Source organism: Eschrichtius robustus, chromosome 3 (assembly GCF_028021215.1).
Source record: "Eschrichtius robustus isolate mEscRob2 chromosome 3, mEscRob2.pri, whole genome shotgun sequence".
In the NCBI taxonomy this organism is placed as follows: Eukaryota; Metazoa; Chordata; class Mammalia; order Artiodactyla; family Eschrichtiidae; genus Eschrichtius; species Eschrichtius robustus.
The window spans coordinates 129,289,760-129,310,815 of NC_090826.1; the positions used below are offsets into that span (position 1 = coordinate 129,289,760).

Sequence of the window (21,056 nt, forward strand, 5' to 3'; positions counted from 1 at the left end):
TCTTCATAAACATTTTAAATGGCCATTTATAGCTTACTAAATAGATATTATTATAATTCTATATATATACGTGTGTGTGTGTGTGTGTATACATATATATACAGAGAGAGATTTACAATTCAATAAATGAGAATTAAGAAGCATTAGAGGGACCTTCACCTTTAAAAGGAGTCCTATGTGATATCTAACTTTAGTATATATGGATTATGTTTACAGGGGAACACAGTTATACCTACTTGATAGAAAGAAGCACAAATTGGCTGCTAAATCAGACTTAAGCGATATAGAGAGTTCTCCTTAACCCTTCTCTCTTAATACTTTACACTTGCCTACTGTTATTTCTGCTCTGCATGTGTGTAGATTTATCCATGCTTCCATGAGACTACTGGTGAGTTTCCATCTGTCGGATCTCAAATTGACAGAAGTCATACGGAGTGGTGCTTCCAGAGTTATTTTGCTTCTGATGACAGCTGATGAAAAATATGGACAATAAAACTGGGAGTCTTTGCCCTCTCACCACCACCCTCCCCCCTACCCCAGACTAAAGGAGAGAAGCCCTGAGAGGCATAAGTGTCAACTACAATGGCTACAGTATTGAAAGTCTGTATACCTATATTGGATGTTCACAGGGTTTACAGAATTCAAAAGATGCCCACAGACAAGATGATTTGCAGTAAGATCTAAAATCTATCCACGAGATAACCTTTAGAGAAAGAACTGAAGGCCTCGAATAGGTCTTAAATAGTACACAGAGTAAGAATATTGTTTATGCAGTGATGCTCACAATGGACAACATGACAAATGCTTAAGTTTTTTAAAGAGTTTTGATGTGGACCATTTTAAAAAAATCTGTATTGAATTTGTTACAATATTGCTTCTGTTTTATGTTTTGGCTCTTTGGCCCCCAAGGCAGGGATCTTAGCTCCCTGATGGGGGATCGAACCCACACCCCCTGCACTGGAAGGCAAAGTCTTAACCACTGGACCGCCAGGAAAGTCCCATTGCTTAAGTTTTTATTCAGTTCTGCTTCATAAATATTTATTGACCACCAAGCTAGGCACTGTGAGAAATATATGGTATATGACTTTGCAGTAATCTGACTGGTTTTAAAAAAATGAATTCCTGAATTCATATATTCAAGTATGTGCTGTTCTTTGAGAGGTTAAACATTTTTCTAGGGATGTTTTTACCACTTCAAAATTTTCTAACTCCTCTCTTAGAGCTTTCCTTCAAGCCTGTAGCATATTAAAAAAAAAAAAAATCTATCCATATAATATGTGTATACCTGTGTATATAGATATATATTCTTAAAATTAGCCAAAAGTTATTTGGTGCTAAGTCCTATGAATGAGGTAGGAGATCAATGTGGATAACATTCTGTTCATCTAAAACGATGTGTGACTGAGTTTGAACTTTGGGGTAAGGTGCATCAATTTCAAAGGAGTTCCACTGATATTGTATGAAGCGTGGAGGTATTGCAGTAAGTTTGTCGCTTCTCAAAATGACCCTGAAGGAAAACATTCATTTAAGTATAAGAACTCTGAAGTGTTTATAAAAAGTTCTAATTTCTTAGCTAGAGAGCCACGCCTAAAAAAGGCTGTTAACCTTTGCAATCTTCTGCCTTGCTAGGAAGATGGTGTGGAAACAAGTGTAATAGTTAGAGAGCAAGAGTTGGCATTAATTACTGGTGTTGAAACAGGGCTGAGATGATCGTGTGATACAGTCAGGAAGCTGGGGTGCCTGACCAGGCTCCCCTTTTCAGCTTTGCATTCACTCTCAAAGGTGTAGGTTGTCTTCCTGTCAAAATTTTCCCCCTGCTTTTTGCTTTCAAGTTTTCCCTTGTTAGTTGTTTTATCCAAAGTAATTTATGAGCAAATGGTGTCAAGTGTGTCTCTGTGTGTTTAATTTGTCTTGATTCCATGTTACTGTAGGATTGATTCTGGAAATGGGAAGTAAAGAAGGAAAGCAATTAACAAGACTAGTTCAGGATGATTTCTTGAAGGAGGTGGGTGGGACTGACTTTTCCTAAGTTCTAGAGAATCGAGATGACAGGCATTGCTTCAGTGCACATGAAATTCAAATTTATCTAAGGATGATACATTCTCTAATGCATGGTAGCACTGTCTCCTGGAGTGGAGTGCAGGATACTCGAGGCAAGGATGAGTGCTTCTGAATCTTTTATATTCCTCACAGCACATAGCCGAGTGCAGGACAGACTCATTAAGGCTCACCTCAAGAGTCACCTCTTCTCTGAAACTTCCATGACCCTCTCCAGACAGAACTGTTACTCTCAGATTTCCATCTCGTGTTCCTTTAAACAAACCCTGTGTCTTAGCTTGGGCTGCCATAACAAAATACCATAGGCTGGGTGGCTTAAACAACAGAAATGTATTTTCTCAAAATTCTGGAGGTTGGAAGTCCAAGACTAAGGTGCTGACTGATTCAGTTCCTGGTGAGGATCCTCTTCCTGGCTTGTAGATGGCTGTCTTCTCACTGTGTCCTCACGTGGCAGAAAGAGAAGGAGAGCAAGCTCTCTAGTGTCTCCTCTTAGAAGGACACTAATCCTATTGGATCAAGGCTCCACTCTTATGACCTTATTTAATTTTACTTACTTCTTTACTCCAAATACAGCTACACTGGGGGTTAGGGCTTCAACATATGGATTTTGAGCAGACAATTCAGTCCATCGCACCCTTAGAACACTTATTACATTGTGTTGTAATAATTTATGTCTGTCTGCAATAGACTGTGGTCGTCTTAGGTGCCAAGCACTGTGCTAGGCATTGAGAATCACAAAGATGGATCTTGCCTTCAAGGAGCTTGTCATTAGTTGTATTAGCTTTCTATGGCTGCTATAACAAATTACCACAAACATAGTGGTTCAAAACAACACAAATTTATTATCTTACAGTTCTGTTGGTTAAAAGTCCAACACTAGTCTCACTGGGCTAAAACCAAGATGTTGGCAGGGCTGTGGTCCTTTTGGAGGCTCTTGGGGATAAGGATTATCTGTTTCCTGCCTTTTCCAGCTCCTTGAGGCTGCATTCCTTGGCTTGTGGTCCCCGCTTTCTCCATCTTCAAAGCCAGCAAAGTTGCATCTCTGTAACTACTCTTCTGTAGTCATGTCTCCCTCTGACATAGCTGGTAAAGGTTCTCTTTTCTTAAACTGGACCCATCCAGATAATCCAGCATAATCTCCCCATTCAAAGCTATTTAATTTAATCACATCTGTAAAGTCTCATTTGCCATGTCAGGTAAGATGTTCATAGGTTCTAGGGATTAGAATGTGGACATAATTTGGGGGGGGGCATTATTCTGCCTACTATGTTAGTGGAAGAGAAAGATGTAAATTAGAGACTCAATGCAACATGTCAAGTGCAATGTGAAGATCTATTCAGGGTGCCTATACATGGGAAGCATAGAAGGTGGCTGTTCAACCAATCACAGTAAAAATGAGGCACTGACAGCAAAAATGAGGAGGAGGAGATGGGTTCCAGGGAGGCAGAAAGGGCATGATTTGGGAACCAACTTGAGGTAGGGGATGAGGGAGAAAGAGAGAAAGGGAGTTAGAATGACTTCCAGATTCTGGACTGGGACTGGGTGGGACTCTCTGTAGCTGAGCCTCAGAAATTAACTAGAATGAGGACACAAGTATCTTAGGACTTCTCTCTGCTCCTCTCTTTCTGTATTTTTTAATTTTTCTCTCTCTGAAGACCAGCATCTTTTGCATCTCCCTTCTGTAGATGAAAACATTACTAACCATAGTTCCATAGTTCTCTCTCTGAATTCTGTAGTACTTGGAAAGGGCTCTGATTGATACAGCTTGAGTCAGTGTTCCCCTGGCGCATGAGGCTGTGGCCACGGCACAGTTAGTTGCCCTAATGCCACTTTATTGTCATGACTGCTCTGGCTTCAACCATATGGTAGATGGAGGAGTGATTCTTAGAAAAAGCAGACATTGCTGTCTGTTGAGCAGACATCCCACTTACCTTGGAGAAGATGATGTGTTCTGTTTTGTCTTTCTCTTCTTCTTCTTTTTTTTTTTTTTAAAGTTGAAGTATAATTTACAGTGAAATGCACAGATCTTAAATGTTTAGTTTGATGAGTTTTGGTAAATGTATACTCACACTCAAATCAAGATATAGAACGTTTCCATCACCTCCACAAGTCTCTCGTGCCTCTAGCAGTCAATCCCCACCCCTCAAAGGGAACCACTGCTCTGACTTCTGTCACTGTAGAATAGTTTTGCCTGTTCCAGAACTTCACATAAGTGGAATCATACAATTCGTACTTTGGCTTCTTTCATTCAACATAATGCATCTGAGATTCAACTAAGCTGTTGCTGTATCAGAATCCACTCCTCTTTGTTGCTGAGAATCTATCACCGAATGCATATATCACACCTGTTTATTCATTCACCTTTTGATGGACATTTGGGTTCTTGGTTTTTTGGTTATAATGGACATTTTTATACAAGTATTTTTATGGTTAGAGGGAAATTTATAGCATTAAATGTTGAGACTAGAAAAGATGAGTTCAGATTTGAATAAATTAAGTCAGAAGTGAGGATAAATTAATTCAGGCAGTGAGGTCTAGGACCAACGGGAATATAGTCTAAGGCCCAGAAGAGAGAGGTGGGCTAGTTATTTAGATTCTGTAGTCCCTAGCCATTTTGTGTAGTTAAAGCCATGGGAAGTCCTCAGGTAGACTAAAAGGTCCATGAATTAAATCCTGAGGAGTATCAGTATTTGAAAAGAGCATCCCTCTAAGGAGGCTAAGGGAAGCATGCATTTATCCTTTGTGTCGCCATCACAAGGCACAGGACCCAACGTACAGTCTCTTCTCAGTTTGCTAAACTTAAGAGAATGGGTGCTGCAGAGTGCATGTTTATTGATAGAGCCTATAGAAGGAGATTAGGAGGAGAAATGGCATGAGAGGTCGCAAAGGACAGAATGAGCTTGGTAGATTGAAGAGGAGTGGTGCGGGGTAAGCGCGACGGACTCCACCTTTCCTTAGATGGGGCCGGGAGGACCAAGCCGTTAAAGTTGAACGATTAAGCAGGGTCAGACTACGCAGGGCCTGAAATGGATGTCAGATTGAAGAATTTAGACTCCAAAAGGCCGGCTACCCCAGGAAGAGCCAGGGTTCTGGAGTGGGGCGTGAGAACGAGAGATTTCCTTCTGGGAGGTGCACTCTGGAGGCGGTGCACTGGTGGAGGCAGCCGAGGTGCTGCCGCTGGCGACAGTGCTGACTTCTTACCGGTGGTAGGGCTTTCCACTGGACTTTGGCTTTGTAGCCACTGAAAGGGAACAGTGCCGCCGGCTGCTGCTGATTTTATGCCATTCCCTGACCAAGTGCTGTAACTCTGCTCCTGAGCCTTGAAATCAGACGACAGAGGCGGTGGCATCTGGCCGCAGCTGGGAGGCAGTGCGTGCGCGCCGCTCTGGGATGTCAGGCTGGGAATACTAGGGCAAAGCAGACGCCCAGCGCGCCGCGGGCGGGGCGGTCGCGGGGCCAGGCCACGCCCCCGCTCGCCTGCGCAGGCGCGCTTTGGGGCCGTTGCTGTCAGGAGCGCACTAGAGGCCGGACGGTGGCGGGATCCGACGTCTGACTGGACCCGGCTGACTGAACTGAGCGCGGCAGCGGCGGCGAGGGCTGTGCGGCCCCGGCTCCCCGCCAGGTCGCAGAGACTAGCAGGGTCTAGCGGGCAGCCGGCGGCGCAGGTACAATGGGGAACCGGGAGATGGAGGAGCTGATCCCTCTGGTGAACCGTCTGCAGGACGCCTTCTCCTCGCTGGGACAGAGCTGTCTGCTGGAGCTGCCGCAGATCGCCGTGGTGGGCGGCCAGAGCGCCGGCAAGAGCTCGGTGCTCGAGAACTTCGTGGGCAGGTGAGCGTGCAGGGCGCGGGGGTGGGGCGGTGGGGGTGGGGGCGACCCCACTCCGGGCCGTTCGAGCGTGGATGGCGGGAGCGCGAGGCTGGACCAGGGGCTGCGGCGGAACGGAGGGAAGAGCGGAGGTGTCTGTGAGGCGGGCGGGGTCGTCCCGGCTCCGGGCATCCTCTGTCCCTCCCCGCCTGGCGGCCCCCCTGTCTGCCTTTCATCCTGCTATACAAAGCCATTTCCTCCTGGTCCTCCGGTCTGGGAGTCGGGGGAGGGGGTCCGCCCCGGCATCGACTTCCCCCGCCCGATGTGCGCCAGCCCCGGGCAGCCTGGGTGCGTCGCGCGCCCGGGAGCTTCGCAGTCCCCCTCTCTGTTTTCCCAGCTCAATATCCTCCTCCTTTTCTAGTCAGCCTCCCGGAGGCTCTCGGCAAGGCTGTGGGGTTTATTTCCCCGCCCCTCCCCCCCCCCCCCCCCCCCCCCGCCCCGAGATGCTTTCCTTCTCGCCCTGATTCTCCGCTCCTGTCAGCTGTCTACTGTTCGAGACAGTCGTCGCCTGCCCCTAGCAGGGGAGGCGGGGTGCGAGGAGAAAGAAATCGTTTGTTGTGGTGAGGCTTTAAGCCGCGACGCTTCCCCACCATTCTCCTCTCTAGAAGTCGAAGAATAAAAGGTGGTGTGTTCGCGTGTGCGCCTATTCACAGATCCAGGCATATGTCAGAGAAACCGAGGCACAGACTCTGAGGTGGGGGGGGGGGGGTGGACGTGGACTTGTGTTGTCCAGGTGCCATGTCATTCCTGCATCATCTCGGAAGGGATGAGCATCTTTCTCGCACTCTCTCTGCGCCCCCTCCCCCAGCATCATCTTCGGTTCCCTAAGCTTTTATTTGTCCTGCCAGCCTTCAAGTTAACACGCTGAATCTAAATTATAGTTACGGGTTTCGTAGTTACTCTTAATTAAGAAAAAGCTAAAGAATTAATTTTTAAATTGGGAATCAGCATTTTTTCCATTGAGCAATTCATGAGAGATTAAGTTACCTTAACGGCCTTGCCTGAGCAGTGTAGACATTTGCTAAGAAAAAAAGCCCATTAGAAAGCATTATGAAAGCCGAAATCTGTTTCCTAGCAGTAAACCAGGTAGAAATGTACAACGGCCGAGAGAGTGGGCCAGAGAGGGTACAATACAGAGATTGTACTTTACTCTTTTTATTTGGGATTCAGAAAGTTCCTGTTTTTTGTTTTTTTTGTTTTTTTCTTCTTTTTTTTGTTAGTGTTTGGTGATGTGTAAAATTTAGATATTCCCATATCTCCTTTGGGAATGCTAGTATCCATAAAGTGTATATTCTTTTCTCTCAGATGATACTCTTAGGGGTTTTTTTGTTTTTTGTTTTTCCTGTTGAACTAGAAAGCTAAGAAACCTAACTAAAAAAAGTAAAATTGCTGACAGTTGGCTGGTATCTTTGACTAAGTCAATCACTTTGCTTGGTTTTATCATTAATTTGAGTGATGAGAAAAGTGATGGTAAAGCATTTTGCCTACGTCATCATAGACTTATGGTGAAGTGATGGATGAATATGTGATTTAACACATGTACACAGAACAGTCACATACTTAAGGGTTTTACTCTCTTTGATTTATTGCCAGTGAAATTCCGTAAATTTAAAGTGTCTATAGGGAAGGTGAGGTTTGATGACAACGTATTTTTGGGTTTTCAAACTCCCGAGAATTTAACAGGATGCCTTACTTGTCATTTAGCTACTTTTGTTTTTTAAACAAATACTTAAAGATTAAAATTGTAAGTAATTCAAATGCAGTGGCCATATTTTATGCATCTTTCGTATATTTAGTTGAATGAGTCTGTTTTATAAATGCACTTTTTGTGGCAAGAGCTTTTGAAGCTAATGTCAATTTTATGCATGTATCTTAATTCTGTTCTTCAGATTTTCAAATCCTGTATATATTCATTAATGCTGTAATAAAATTGTAAACATTTTTCCTCACTAGCTATCCTCTTTTCAAATGAGAATTTAAAAAAATCTGGAAGAGTGAAATATTGTAGCTTGAACATTTTTTATGATAGAATGAAAAATAGGGACGTCATTTACCAGAATACATCTGTAATTTATTATACTTTTTAAAGCTTTACCAATAATTAATTACTGTAAGAATGTCAAGTTAAAGAAAAGGATGGACATAAGGGGAAAAACTCATTTAGTAAATATAGCAATGCTTTATTATCTGTAGAGATGACACCTGCCAGCAGAGCTTATATATTAGGAGAAAATTAATTAAAAAGGTCATTTGACTTTAATAAAGGTTTTGGTCATTGAATTATTGAGGAATCTAATTTCTAATTATAAACCAACCTTAGGGAAAAAGGAGTTCTCTAATTTGTTAGGAGATTCATCCTAGGTGGAAAAAACTACTCGTATTCTACTATAACCTTTTATCTTTTTATTATCCAGAAATTTTCCAATAAAGATAAGGTTCTTTTCTTTAAGAATGAAACGTTCCTCTTTTACATGTAGCTGTTTTCATTTTAAGACTCTGACCTCTGTGCAGTTATTGAACGCAGTCATAAAACAAGGGGTCATTACCTGTGTAAATTAAGCATTTGCTCATCATTTAAGCTGGTCTTCAAAATAATGATGCATTTTCTCCTTAATATTTAACATTCCATGTTTAGTGGACTAAACATCTCTTCTCCTCTCAGTTTGTTTGTTTATATTGATTTTTTTGACACCACTGAGTGAAGTTGGATGTGAATGTGTTACTTCATTTAACTGTAGCTCTAAAATCCAATTTTGGGGGTGACAAGTTTGAGATTATTATGAATAAAATGAATCATGAATGAACTACTTGTTTGTGAATTTTCTTGCTGAAGTGATGAATTTACATATTAGTGTAATATAGTGTGAGTAACCAGATTGTTCTTTTGGGTGTTCAGATGAGATATAATGCTCTCAGTGAGAGGCAGCTTAAGGTCTAATGAATAGAAGCTGAGACTCATGGTCTGAATATAGGGGTTCACTAGATGGCTTGGGGTCTGCCCATTGGTCTGGTTTGTGTACAGAAGAATTTATTCAACTAATTTTACACCACCCCCCTTTATTTTTTTAACAGTGAAGTGAGATGTTGACGATGATAATGGTCAACATTTATGGAGTGCTTGTTATGCATCAGGTACTCTTCTAGATGCTTTTACATGGATAATCTCATTGAATTCTCATAAACCCCTGAAGAGGAGGGTACTCTTAAGAGTTCTGTTTTATAGAAGAGGAAATTGAGATTTAGAGACTTTGAGTAACTTGCTGAAGGCAAATTTAACATAAAAACAGTGGAGCTAGGATTCAGCTTGAGGTATCTGGGCTCTATACTTGTGGTCTAAAACCTCTGTGCTGTATTGAACCCCCTACATATTGAGATTTACCAGTTCCTCTGATAAATACTTTTAACTTCTTTCTTTGATCACACTTAAAATCACCACCTAAAATAATAAGAAACTGCTATGTTAATAATTTCATTCATATTTATTTATGTATGTCTATCTTGCCTCATTTCACGGAGGATTTGAGGCAACCCCTTAGGCAGAAGCAACATTAGTTAAGAGATAAGTTTTTTTCTTTACTATATTAGACATTCTTGAAGGGAGCTCTAGGATATAACTGGGTTATTTATTTAAGTGTGTGTTGATAGGGAATATAACTTGTTTATAGAGGTGTTAAGTGAGAACTGTACTAGTTGCTAAGGTGTAAATGTTTTTTAATGACATACTTGTTAGAAACATTAGTTCTTCAATGCTTATTATATAGGCAGAGGATTCACATTATTTTCTTCTAGCCTAAATGGTAAATAGACTTTCAATTTTGCACAAGTAGAATAGGTTTTTTGACTAATGGGGTCAAATAAAGGATAAAGTAACTATGTTGAGGGGAGTACATTTCAATATGGAAATGTCATATAAGGTTTATTTATTTAGTTGTGAGGTTTCTGAAGATGGGTATGTTGATTATCAAATTAGAGTCGTTTCGCAGGAGAACCTTAAAAGTGAGCCATTTGATGCTATTGTTGAATGGACGTGACCAGATAATTTTTCAAAAATCCAAAGTCATTTATATGTCTTAGATGGATACTAATTTATTCTTAAATCCTTTGACTGATTTCAAGAGAGTATTAAAAATTGAGGAGGTAAGAGTTCTCTAATTGCAAATAAGATTAGGCACAAAGCATGCATATTAGTAAACTTCTTAATTCAGAAGTAGGTTTGTATTGAGGGAAAAGATTTTTAAAAATATGCAAGCATCTGAATTAGTGAATATTTTTCAACAAATGGCTTTCAAGTATTAAAGTTATTAGATAAATGGGTGCTAACAATTAAAATGTGATAATTGTTGAAAATCATACTTCATGGTTCTCAAGGGTCTATTTAACCGAAGTGTCAGAAACATAAACTTTGTTTCATCCAACAATGAATTGCTAAAACCTGAAATTACAAAGATATTTTTGCTGAATTCACATTATGTAATATACTTTTAGGTTATCACAAATTCAATTGGTAGGATTTAATTATAACAATCAACTTAATTATTAATAATTCATGAGAAGCAATATACCTAGGTGAACTGGACTTCATAGGATATCTCTGTTTTGAAATTTACTTATGATTAACAGATATCAAAAAAATGTACTCCATTAACTTCTTTAAGAATGAAGTTGGGCAGGCATCATCCAAAACTTTGGAGGAATGGAAACTTAGTAGTTAGCTATTCTAGAAGGTAGGCTATTGGGTTCTTTACCAATGGGACATATATTTAGTATATTAGTGTTTGTCTTAGGTAGTAAGTACTTGGTGCTAGGGCTAATAAGTACAGTTAAATTATGCTGTTTTACTTATTATGATTAATTTTAAGAGAGGACTGCAAGCAGCTAAAAGAAATAGATGATTTTTTTCCTCTTCCACCAGAGCCAAGTCAAGAGAACTCTGAGCTAATGTACTGTATAGAACAATTCAATTTATTTTCTATATGGCCAAAGTTTTGCCCATCTCTAAGTCTGCTTTGCTTTTTCTCACACTCAGCATTCATTTAAAAATTCTAAAGGATTATGTTATAGTAAACACATTTTTATAAAGTGGAAGGAAGAAGGAGGCCAATATTTGCTTTGCTTTACTTGGTTGCAGGCATGGATTCTGTTATACACATTCCGTATCTTCTGTAGCTTGTTTTCACATCCCCATGTTAATAAGGGAGGAAACTCAGGGTTAGAGAGACAAGTAATTTGTACAAGGTCACATGGCTAGCAAGTGCCAAGCTGGGATTTAGCCTTGGATATGACTCCTATTGATACTCTTGAGAAATGTGGGCAAGGAAAGTCAATGAGCATGTTATTACTGAGTTCTAAGTATACTGAGTAAGAATGTAGAAGGAAGTATAAATGTATAGGAGCTGATGTATATATAAAAAGAGAACTGACAGCATAAGCTATGAGACCACAACTTTCAAAGAGTTTGTAAAATGAATGCAGTTGGGTATAATGCAAACTAAATGGGACAAAATAATTTATACTATGTCACTTTATTTTTGTGAAAAAGAAAACAACTCTGAAAAACTACAATTCTGAAAATGAATTGTGATATAGTGGAAAGTAGACAGTATTTGAGATTTTGGTGTCATTTGGCAGCCGGTATCATTTTAGCTCAAGGCTGCATGTACTGAAGTATCGATGTCAAAGCAGGGAGTTAGTGATCTGTGTCTCAGTGTCTGACTTGACAACAAGGCATTGAATTTAGACTGTCACTTAATCACAAAGAGACACTGTATGTTGGAGAGGGCCTGAGAGAAGAGTAGCAGGAAAGAAAAGAGGTTGGAGAGATTAAAAATATAACTGGATGCATTGAGATAGGTGGGATAGATCAGACTCACTAAGGATCTTTAAGGCACTAATACTTAAGGGAGATGGAATTCTGTTCTTTAAGAATAAGGCATTTAGTTAAAGTAGTGGAGTAAGTGGAAGACAAAATGTCAGGGAAAATGTTCTAAAGGCAAACCTGAGAATAGAATGTATTTAGAAAGAGAGGAGGGTAAAGGCAAAGGGAAGGTTGATACTAAATGATTTGTTATTGCATTAAACACTGTTCCAGAAAATTAGAAGGTTTATTAATACCAGGTTGGCGATTTTGTTTTTTTTTGGTCATAGCTGGCTTAGCTTTTTTTAAATCAGTAGTGAGGACTGGCTTTTCACTAGGTTCTGTAAGAAACTTTCTCCTGGTTTAATTTTTCTCACTTCTTGGAGCTACATTAGGATGCAGAGAAACAAGAGATTTGCCCAAGGTCAGAAATAGAATCACAGTTGAGTTTGGAACTTGGTGTTCAGAACTGGGAGCCCCATGGCAGTTCATCATTTTCTCTTCCTCCTCTTATTGTTTTAAAGTACCTCCCTCTCATCCTCACCACCTCCTTTTCCCATTCCCTTCCATTGGACCACTCTTTCCTCCTCCTTGATACTCCCCTCCATTACTTTTCTTGATGGTGGACCAGCAATGATTTCTTTCCCCCTCATACACAATAGGGTAAAGAGACAGGGAACAGGATTTTTCTCAGGCTTAGACCAGGTAATTTGGCTGAGATAATATATTCTAGAGTAAATTGTAACTTTTAGGAAACAGATGGGCCCAGGAAAAGACTACATGAAATAGTGGATGTTTTCACACAATATTAATATTTTCACACCAGGTGGGCATATCTAGAAAGTTGTGCCTGGGTTGGTCACTGATTGACCTTGCTTAAACCGAGGGAAGCTTCTGAAAAGTTGTGTATCAATAAGTAATATAAATGGAAAGGTTACTATTTAAAGAAATGGGTGAGATTTTTTGTAAATTAAAATATATATTTGGGGCTTCCCTGGTGGCACAGTGGTTAAGAATCTGCCTGCCAATGCAGGCGACATGGGTTTGAGCCCTGGTCCGGGAAGATCCCACATGCCACGGAGCAACTAGGCCTGTGTGCCACAGCTACTGAGCCTGCGCTCTAGAGCCCGTGAGCCACAACTGCTGAGCTCGTGTGCCACAATTACTGAAGCCCGCGTGCCTAGAGCCTGTGCTCTGCAACAAGAGAAGCCACCACAATGAGAAGCCCACGCACTGCAACAAAGAGTAGCCCCTGCTCGCCGCAACTAGAGAAAGCCCATGTGCAGCAAAGACCCAACGCAGCCAAAAATAAAAATAAATAAATTTATAAAAAACAAAACAAGTGAGCATGCTTTAAAAAAATAATAAATAAGATATATATTTGGGTAGCAAATCCTTACCTTTCAGTTTGCTGTTTCATATTCTTTGTGTTTGTATTCTTTGGGTGAGGCCCATCAATGTCATAGAAATTATTTTAACAGTTTCAACAAGTATTAATGTTGCGTTAAATTCTTAATGTTAATAAGAAAGGCAAGATAATTGTTGAGGAAAAGGATGACTTATTTGGTCCATGAATTTTATGAATGATACAGGATTGCTTTAGATTTTGTTTTTCTTCTAACATCCCTGCCGAAGATTCTCTATTTCCAGGAGTTTAAAGTGTGTGTGTCTCAGTGCTTCTTTGTGACAGTGTCTTATTTTCATTTCCCAGAGCTTCAAGGTCATGATATCCCCGGGAATAACACATACATACCTATTAGAATTTAGTAGGGCTTCTGAAGGACCTCATTGTCTATCATTTCCCTGGCTTGAAATTGAAAAGACTAATTCATTTAAATAAGTAATTTGATGGGTACCTGATCTTACTTAAGATATTTGTTTTCTTAGATCCTCAAAAAGCCAATATTTGAAAAGGAGTCATCATATTCTGGTGATAGAGTGCCGGCTTTGCTGATAGGTGTGTCCGTCCCACCGCTGACTCTACACTGGATACACACATGGCTCCTCAGCGAGGCATTGAACTTCACTGGGACTTAATTTCCTCATTTGCATTATAGGGACAATAATACAGACTTCATTGTTTTATGTGCGTGTGAGTTCCAAGTAAGATGATGTAAAGCGTATGGTCCATAAGAAGCATTTAATAAATGATTGCTGTGATACTGTGATTTATAAGAAAAATATATATTTTGTCATTCACATGACCAAAATATCAATATAATTCTCAAATATATTTGGTCTTCATTCACAGTTCCTGGCTCACAGCTCCCAAAACCCTTGGAATTTCCTAAGTGTTGAAGGTGATAAAGGTGTCTTTTGTTAGGTTAATGAGGTGACTTTTGGAAAGCACCCAAGGATAAGGGCCGGTTGCCAGTGGAACTAACCACATGATTAGAGGGTTGGAACTTTGTCTCATGCCCCACCCCCAACCTCTAGGGAGGGGAGAGGGGCTTCAAGTTGAACCAGTTGCCAGTGGCTAATGATTTAATCAATCATAACTGTAATGAAGCCTCCATAAAAAAACCCAAAAGAACAGGGTTCAGAGAGCTTCTGGGTTGGCAAACACGTGGAGATTTGGGGAGAGTGGTGTACCTGGAGAAGGCATGGAAGCTCCTCACCCTTTCCCCGTATCTTGTCCTGTATGTCTCTTCCATATGGCTGTTCCTGATTTATATATATCTTTTTATAATAAACCAGTAGTATAATAAGTAAAATGCTTCTCTGAGTTCTCTGAACTGCTCTAGCAAGTTGACTGAATCAAGGAGGAGGTCATGGGAACATCCAATCTGTAGCTGGTGGGTTAGAACACAGCTAACAACCGGGGCTTGTGATTGGTGCCTGAAGTTGCAGGAGAGGGCGGTCTTGTGGAACTGAGCTGTCAACCTGTGAAATCTGATGCTTTCTCCAGGTAGATAGTGTCAGAATTGAGTTGAATTGTAGGATACCCGGCTGGTGTCCGGAGTACTGCTTATTGTCGGTGTGGAAAACCACCTCCCCATGTTGGAATTGCTACCAGAACCCATTTAATGGTTATTAGCTTTAGTCTTTTATCTAGAATGGATGTTTTCTAACTATTTTAAAAATAACAGTAAATTTAGGAGACAGGATAGATAGTAGTGTGTAATGTGCCTGGTCTATGATAATGCAATCAATAAATGATAGCTATTAGTTTAAGTTTTTTATCTAGACTGGGCATTTTCTGAAACAAAAGCAAATTTAAGAGAGAATAGATAGTAATGTGTATTTGCAAATTCTTTTTTGTGCATGTGGGAAAAATCACAGCTGCATCAAAATACTAACTTTTAGATCAGACTAACTTAAAGTATATTTGGACCTTTTTAAAAGAAAGCATTTCCCACATTTTGCGTCACCCGAGGGTATTTTTTTTTTCTTTAAACAGATATATACAACATAAATCCCGTTTGTATACTCTTCCCTCCCAAGAGTTCCAAAGTACTTTTCATTTATTCTTTTATTAATCCTAACAATATCCCTGAGAGCATAGTAAAGGCATGTTTTATTAATTTCAATTTAGAAATGTGGAAGATTGAACTAGAAGTTAAGTGACATGCTAGGGTTTAAATGGCAAATACCAGAGATAATGAACATAGTAGAATTAATAACATAGAGATAATAGAATTAAAATGAATTTTGCTGAAATTATTTTCATATGTTCTCCTAGAGAATGAATTTTAAGCAAAGTATTTGATTCTGTGATATGGAATAAACCATTCTTAGCATATCTTTATCTTTTGGAAATGTTAGATGAAGTTGTAGGCAAAGATGGAAGTAGAAGTGGGAAAAACAACTGAGAGAGTCTGATTGGAGAAGCAGGATGACTTAGCAAGAATATGAGCTAAGGCCAAGGAACAGAAATGATCTACAGACAAGGGATCAGGAGGTAAGACAGAAAAATAATAGTGGCTGGTGCTATTAGACCTTAGAGAAGTATCAAAATTCTTGCAGTAGGTGTTGAACTAATACCCAGTGACTCTATTTTATTTTTTTTTCTTTCTTTCTTTTTTTTTTTATAAATGGCAAATATAATTGGACTTCAGTAAGATGATTAACAGCAGGATTCGCAGTGTTTGAGAATCAATTGAAATATGACTTTATAGCTACTTTTTTAAATTTATTTTTATTTATTTATTTATTTTTAGCTGTGTTGGGTCTTTGTTTCGTGCGAGGGCTTTCTCTAGTTGCGGCAAGCGGGGGCCACTCTTCATCGCGGCACGCGGGCCTCTCACTATCGCGGCCTCTCTTGTTGCGGGGCACAGGCTCCAGACGAGCAGGCTCAGTAGTTGTGGCTCACGGGACCAGTTGCTCCGCAGCATGTGGGATCTTCCCAGACCAGGGCTCGAACCCGTGTACCCTGCATTAGCAGGCGGATTCTCAACCACTGCGCAACCAGGGAAGCCGTCTTTTTTTTTTTTTAAATGGCTCACGGGCTTAGTTGCTCCGTGGCATGTGGGATCTTCCCAGACCAGGGATCGAACCTGTGTCCCCTGCAATGGCAGGCAGATTCTTAACCACTGCACCACCAGGGAAGTCCCCCAGTGACTCTGTTTTAAATGGAAAGTTTCATATCCTGACTTGATTGACATTTCCACAACTGTTAACCTCCAATTTTAGCTCTGAGCTAGTTAACTGATTCCATTTGGTATTACATTATCTTTGTGTTGCTAGGTATGCCTCAGAAGCTTTGTGTAAGAATAGCTTTGGGTTATCCAGAGGAGGCTTAGAGCTTTGTGTGTGAGTGTGTCTGTTTCTGTTACATAGTTAATAAAACTGAGGTCCATTCTTTTCATATATTTAAAGGAGGAGAAAAGATTTGAAGAAAGAACACAGTGGAATCTTACTGCTGAGGGAGTTAGGAGTATTTGTGAGTTATCTAGTTTGAGGTGGATTTGATTTACACCCACGGTAGGTGTCCCCTGGATGTTTGTTAAAGAAATACCGCAGATAAGCTGAGGCAACATGGCAGAAAGCAAGGAGAGCTAGGATTAGTTTGGTCTTTACTGTCACCCACTGGTCTTCCGCAGCTCTCCCTGTCTGATTTAGAGCCCCTCTTCAGTGGTCCTCGTTCATACTTCACTGCACAGGGATCTTACTGTACAGTTGGTTGCCTTGTCTCTCTGTCCAAGTGTTTGCAGCTTCCATGAAGTCAGGAGCTGTGTTTCATTCATCATTTTCCATAACACAATGCTGGCATATAGCAGGAGCTAAACGAATGAACTAACTACGTGATTCTATACATTTATCCAAGCTGAAGCATACGTTCTTCATCAATAAATTGGTTGAGGATGGGGTGGATGTTGGACTGGATCCGAGGTTTTCAAACTGTGGGTGTGACCTACTAGTGGGATGTGATATCAGTTTAGTGGGTTGCAACAGCCTTAAAAAAGTATCAGAGTACCTTCCAGGTAGTGATGGTAAGCACTGTATGGTGAATCTTTTGTATTAGTTGTATATTTGTATATGTTTACCATGCTGCAGTATAAAATGTATTTCTTACTATGGTTGTCCTCAAACTTGTTGAATGCCTCTGGACTAGATTAATGTTACCTCTAGTCATTTATTTAATTATTGTATATTTCAGTGGTAGGATGTATGATGGAAGGCAAAATTCACACTATACTATACTATTTCTCTAGGTGAGTTAAAATGAAGATAATTTTAATATTTTTATTTTGTTAAATTGACTGTCCTTTTTTTTTTTTGACTGTCTTTTAATTGAAAAAGGAGTATGTATATGTGATAAAAACTCAGACATTTCAAGAGTACGTATAGTAGAAATAGTAAAAATTGTCTTTCTCTCACTGAGGTTTCTTATTTATTAAGATGTTTCGTTTAACCTGCATATCTGACAAATTATTTCTGAGTTTATATTTTCTTTATATTACATTTATTTGATTTTTGAGGGCAGAGAGAGTTTAATAAACTTGTTTGGTTGTAGGTAGATGATTAAACCAGTTGTGAAAGATTACGTTTGAAAATTCTAATAGCAGGTGGATTTGTTCACTCACTGAGTCATTTACAGTCATATTTTGAGAGTCCACTCCATGCCAGAAACTGTGTGAGGCTCTATGTATATAGTAGCTCCTTCAAAGAACTTGGTGACCCAGAAGGGTACAGGATTGATATGCACCATGCTGTTGTTATCAGGGTAACCAGGCTAACAATTTTTATGCAAGGCATTTGTTAGAAAGTAGTTGGCTGGGTCAGGATGATGTCTCCAAATATCTGAGGAGCTGTTAATTGGAGATTGACTCTGTATGTCCCTGGAAGACTGAATTAGAACAAATGGGTGAAAGTTATAGGCAGGCGGATTTAAACTTAACGTAAGGGAGACTGCTCAACAGAACAGTTAAGAAATGGAATGAATTGCCTGTGAAGCAGTAAGTATTCCATCACCAGAAGGATAGAGGCTGGGGATTAAAGACTGACTGGCTTCTTGGCATGGTGTAGAAGGGAGGCAGGTGGAGCCTCTGAAGGTTCTTGACTTTGAAGATTCTTGCTATCACATAACAACAGTTATGTGTTTATGATTATTATTGGAAATGGAAGTTTAGATAGAATTTGGGTGTCTTTAGAGGTACAGAGTGGTCTGAATGCTTAAAGGAAAATATCACATCTCTTTGGAGAGTCCAGGAAAGATTTCATCAAAGAGGTAGAGTTTGAGATGAGCAGGAGAGTATAAGAATTTGATAAGTTGAGATGGGGCCAAAAGTCACAGATTGCAGCCTTTTCTGACCTCTCGATGACTTAGGGATGGTTCCCTAAGTTTAGTTCCATGCTGTTTAGCTCTTCAAGGTTTCTGACTGACTTATTGTAGTTTGTGGTCCCTGAGGCAGACTGCAAACTCCTACTGGTATTCCCAGTATAATATAGTATCTTGCACAATTCTGTTTTATGTACTTAATTTTTATTGAATTTTCACTAAGAAAACTGTTGACCCGGCTTAAGATGGGTTGGTACTGGGCATAAAGATCATGGCTTTTAGAAATACTTCTATTTGACACTTATGAGATAATACTGACTGTGTTTGAACTAATGCTCTTAGCTTGATAAACTAATACTTGTAGCCCATGTGCCTTAGTTTCTGAGTTATCCTTTCTCTCACCTGTACTTCTCTACAATTTTTACTTATTTAAAAAAATTTTTAATTAAAGTATAGTTGATTTACAGTGTTGCATTAGTTTCAGGTGTACAGCATAGTGATTCTTTTTTTTCAGGTTATATTCCATTATAGGTTATTATAAGATATTAGATGTAATTCCCTTCCATTTTTTTAATGATATAAATCTACTTATGATTCTCCTGTTTTAACGTCTGCCCTCTTCAGCTGTGTTAGCTTAGCTCTTTCCTTCTCTCACTATCTTTCCAACTTTTACTATCTGAACTCTTGTTCTCTGAACCCAGGAACCAAGTAGATTTGAATTACAAGGAATAATTAATACGTGAAAGAATGGTCCATCTCAACATTTCCCAAAGCAAGTATATAGATATGTGTGTGTATGATTTACCTGAGGAACTTGTCAAAATATGGGTTCCTGGGCTCCACTCATGGAGACTGACTCAGTGGGTCTGGAGTTAAACCAGAGTAATCAGTGTTTTTCCAAAAGCTCTTCTGGTGCTCCTGATAAGCAGCCAGATTTGGGAGCTACTAATCACTACTTTCACAACTCCTATTATTTCTGCAGCTGTGGATAAGGAAAGAAATGTGTCTTCATTTCCCATCAGTACACTGAAACTGCCCTTGCCAAGGTCACTGATGATCTCCAAACAGCTTAATTTACTTTCTAAGTATTTCTGAAGTTAATCACCTATGTATGCTTAATTCCTACTACCAGTGATGCTTAATTACTACAACCGTTTACTGAGTTCAAGTTATCATCATTCATCTTCTGGACTATAGCAATATACTTAATGCCTTCCCCATCTGTAACCCTTCAATCTGACTTCCACACAGCCATGGCATGATTGATATGAAATTAAAATTAAATGGTGTCACTATCTTGGTGAAAACTTTTCAGCTCTTAATGCCAATAGCATAAAATTTAAGCTTCTTGGCATGGCATAAAAGGCCCTGAATGGCCCAGCTTCTCCAGGTTATCTGTTGTGCTTTGACTGAACTTTGATTCATGCCCTACACACATTTACCATGTGTTTCACATTTCTTTGCCTTTTTCATATGGACCCCTTTATAAGAATGGTATTATAATCTTGGAAGAACAAAAACAAAAACAACAAAGTTGGAGGACCCACACTTTCCAATTCTAGAACTTACTACAAAACTGCAGTAATCAAAACAGTATAGTACTGGCATAAGGATAGACATATAGATCAATGGAATAGAATTGAGGGTCTGGGAATAAACTATTACATTTATGGTCAATTGATTTCTGACAAGAATGCCAAGACAATTCAGTGCAGGGTGGGAAGAGTAGCCTTTTTAACAAATGGTGCTGGGGCAACAGGATACCCACATGCAAAAGAATTTGGAATGCTATCTCAAACCATATACAAAAACTAACTAAAAATGTATTGAAGACCTAAATGCAAAAGCTAAAACAATAAAACTCTTAGAGTTTTAGAGCAAAACACAAGTGTAGATCTTGATGACTTTAGATTCGGCAGTGGTTTCTTAGCTATGACACTGGAAGTACAAGTGACCAAAAAAAAAAGATAACTTGGACTTCATCAAAATTAAAAACTATTGTGCTTCGAAGGACACTACTAAGAACATGAAAAGATAACCCAGAGAATGGGAGACGTTTTTTTTTTTTTTTTGCAAAGCATGTATCTGATAAAGGACTAGTATCCAGAATATATAAGGAACACTTATAACTTAATAAAAAGACAAATAACCCAATTTAAAAATGGGCAAAGGATTTGAATAGATATTTCTCCAGTGAATATATACAAATTACCAATAAGCACATGAAAAGATGCTCGGTGTCATTAACTATTAGGGAAATGCAAATCAAAACAGCGATGAGATATCACTTCACATGCACTAAGATGGGTATGATTAAAAGAAAAAGATGAACATTAACAAGTTTCAATGAGGATATGGAGAAATTGGATTCCTCATACATTTCTGATGGGAGTGTAAAATTGTGAAGCCACTTTGGAAAACAATTTTTCAGTTTCTTAAAAAGTTAAATATAGTTATAATATCCAGCAATTCCACTCCTATGCATACACCGACAAGAATGAAAACCTAAGTATACACAATAACCTGTACATGAATGTTTATAGCAGCATTATTCAT

The 21,056-nt window shown here is 39.4% G+C and overlaps 1 protein-coding gene across 2 annotated transcripts in view; it reads left to right on the top strand.

The window, feature by feature from the left end:
- Window positions 1-5,710: 5,710 nt before the first annotated feature.
- The window catches only part of DNM3 (dynamin 3), a 591,315-nt gene continuing 575,969 nt past the window's right edge, over window positions 5,711-21,056 (top strand). For both annotated transcript variants that reach the window (XM_068541252.1, XM_068541253.1), the window contains exon 1: window positions 5,711-5,889. In XM_068541252.1, the coding sequence (XP_068397353.1) occupies window positions 5,729-5,889 (161 nt within the window). In that variant the 5' untranslated portion in view covers window positions 5,711-5,728. The remainder of the gene's footprint in view (window positions 5,890-21,056) is intronic.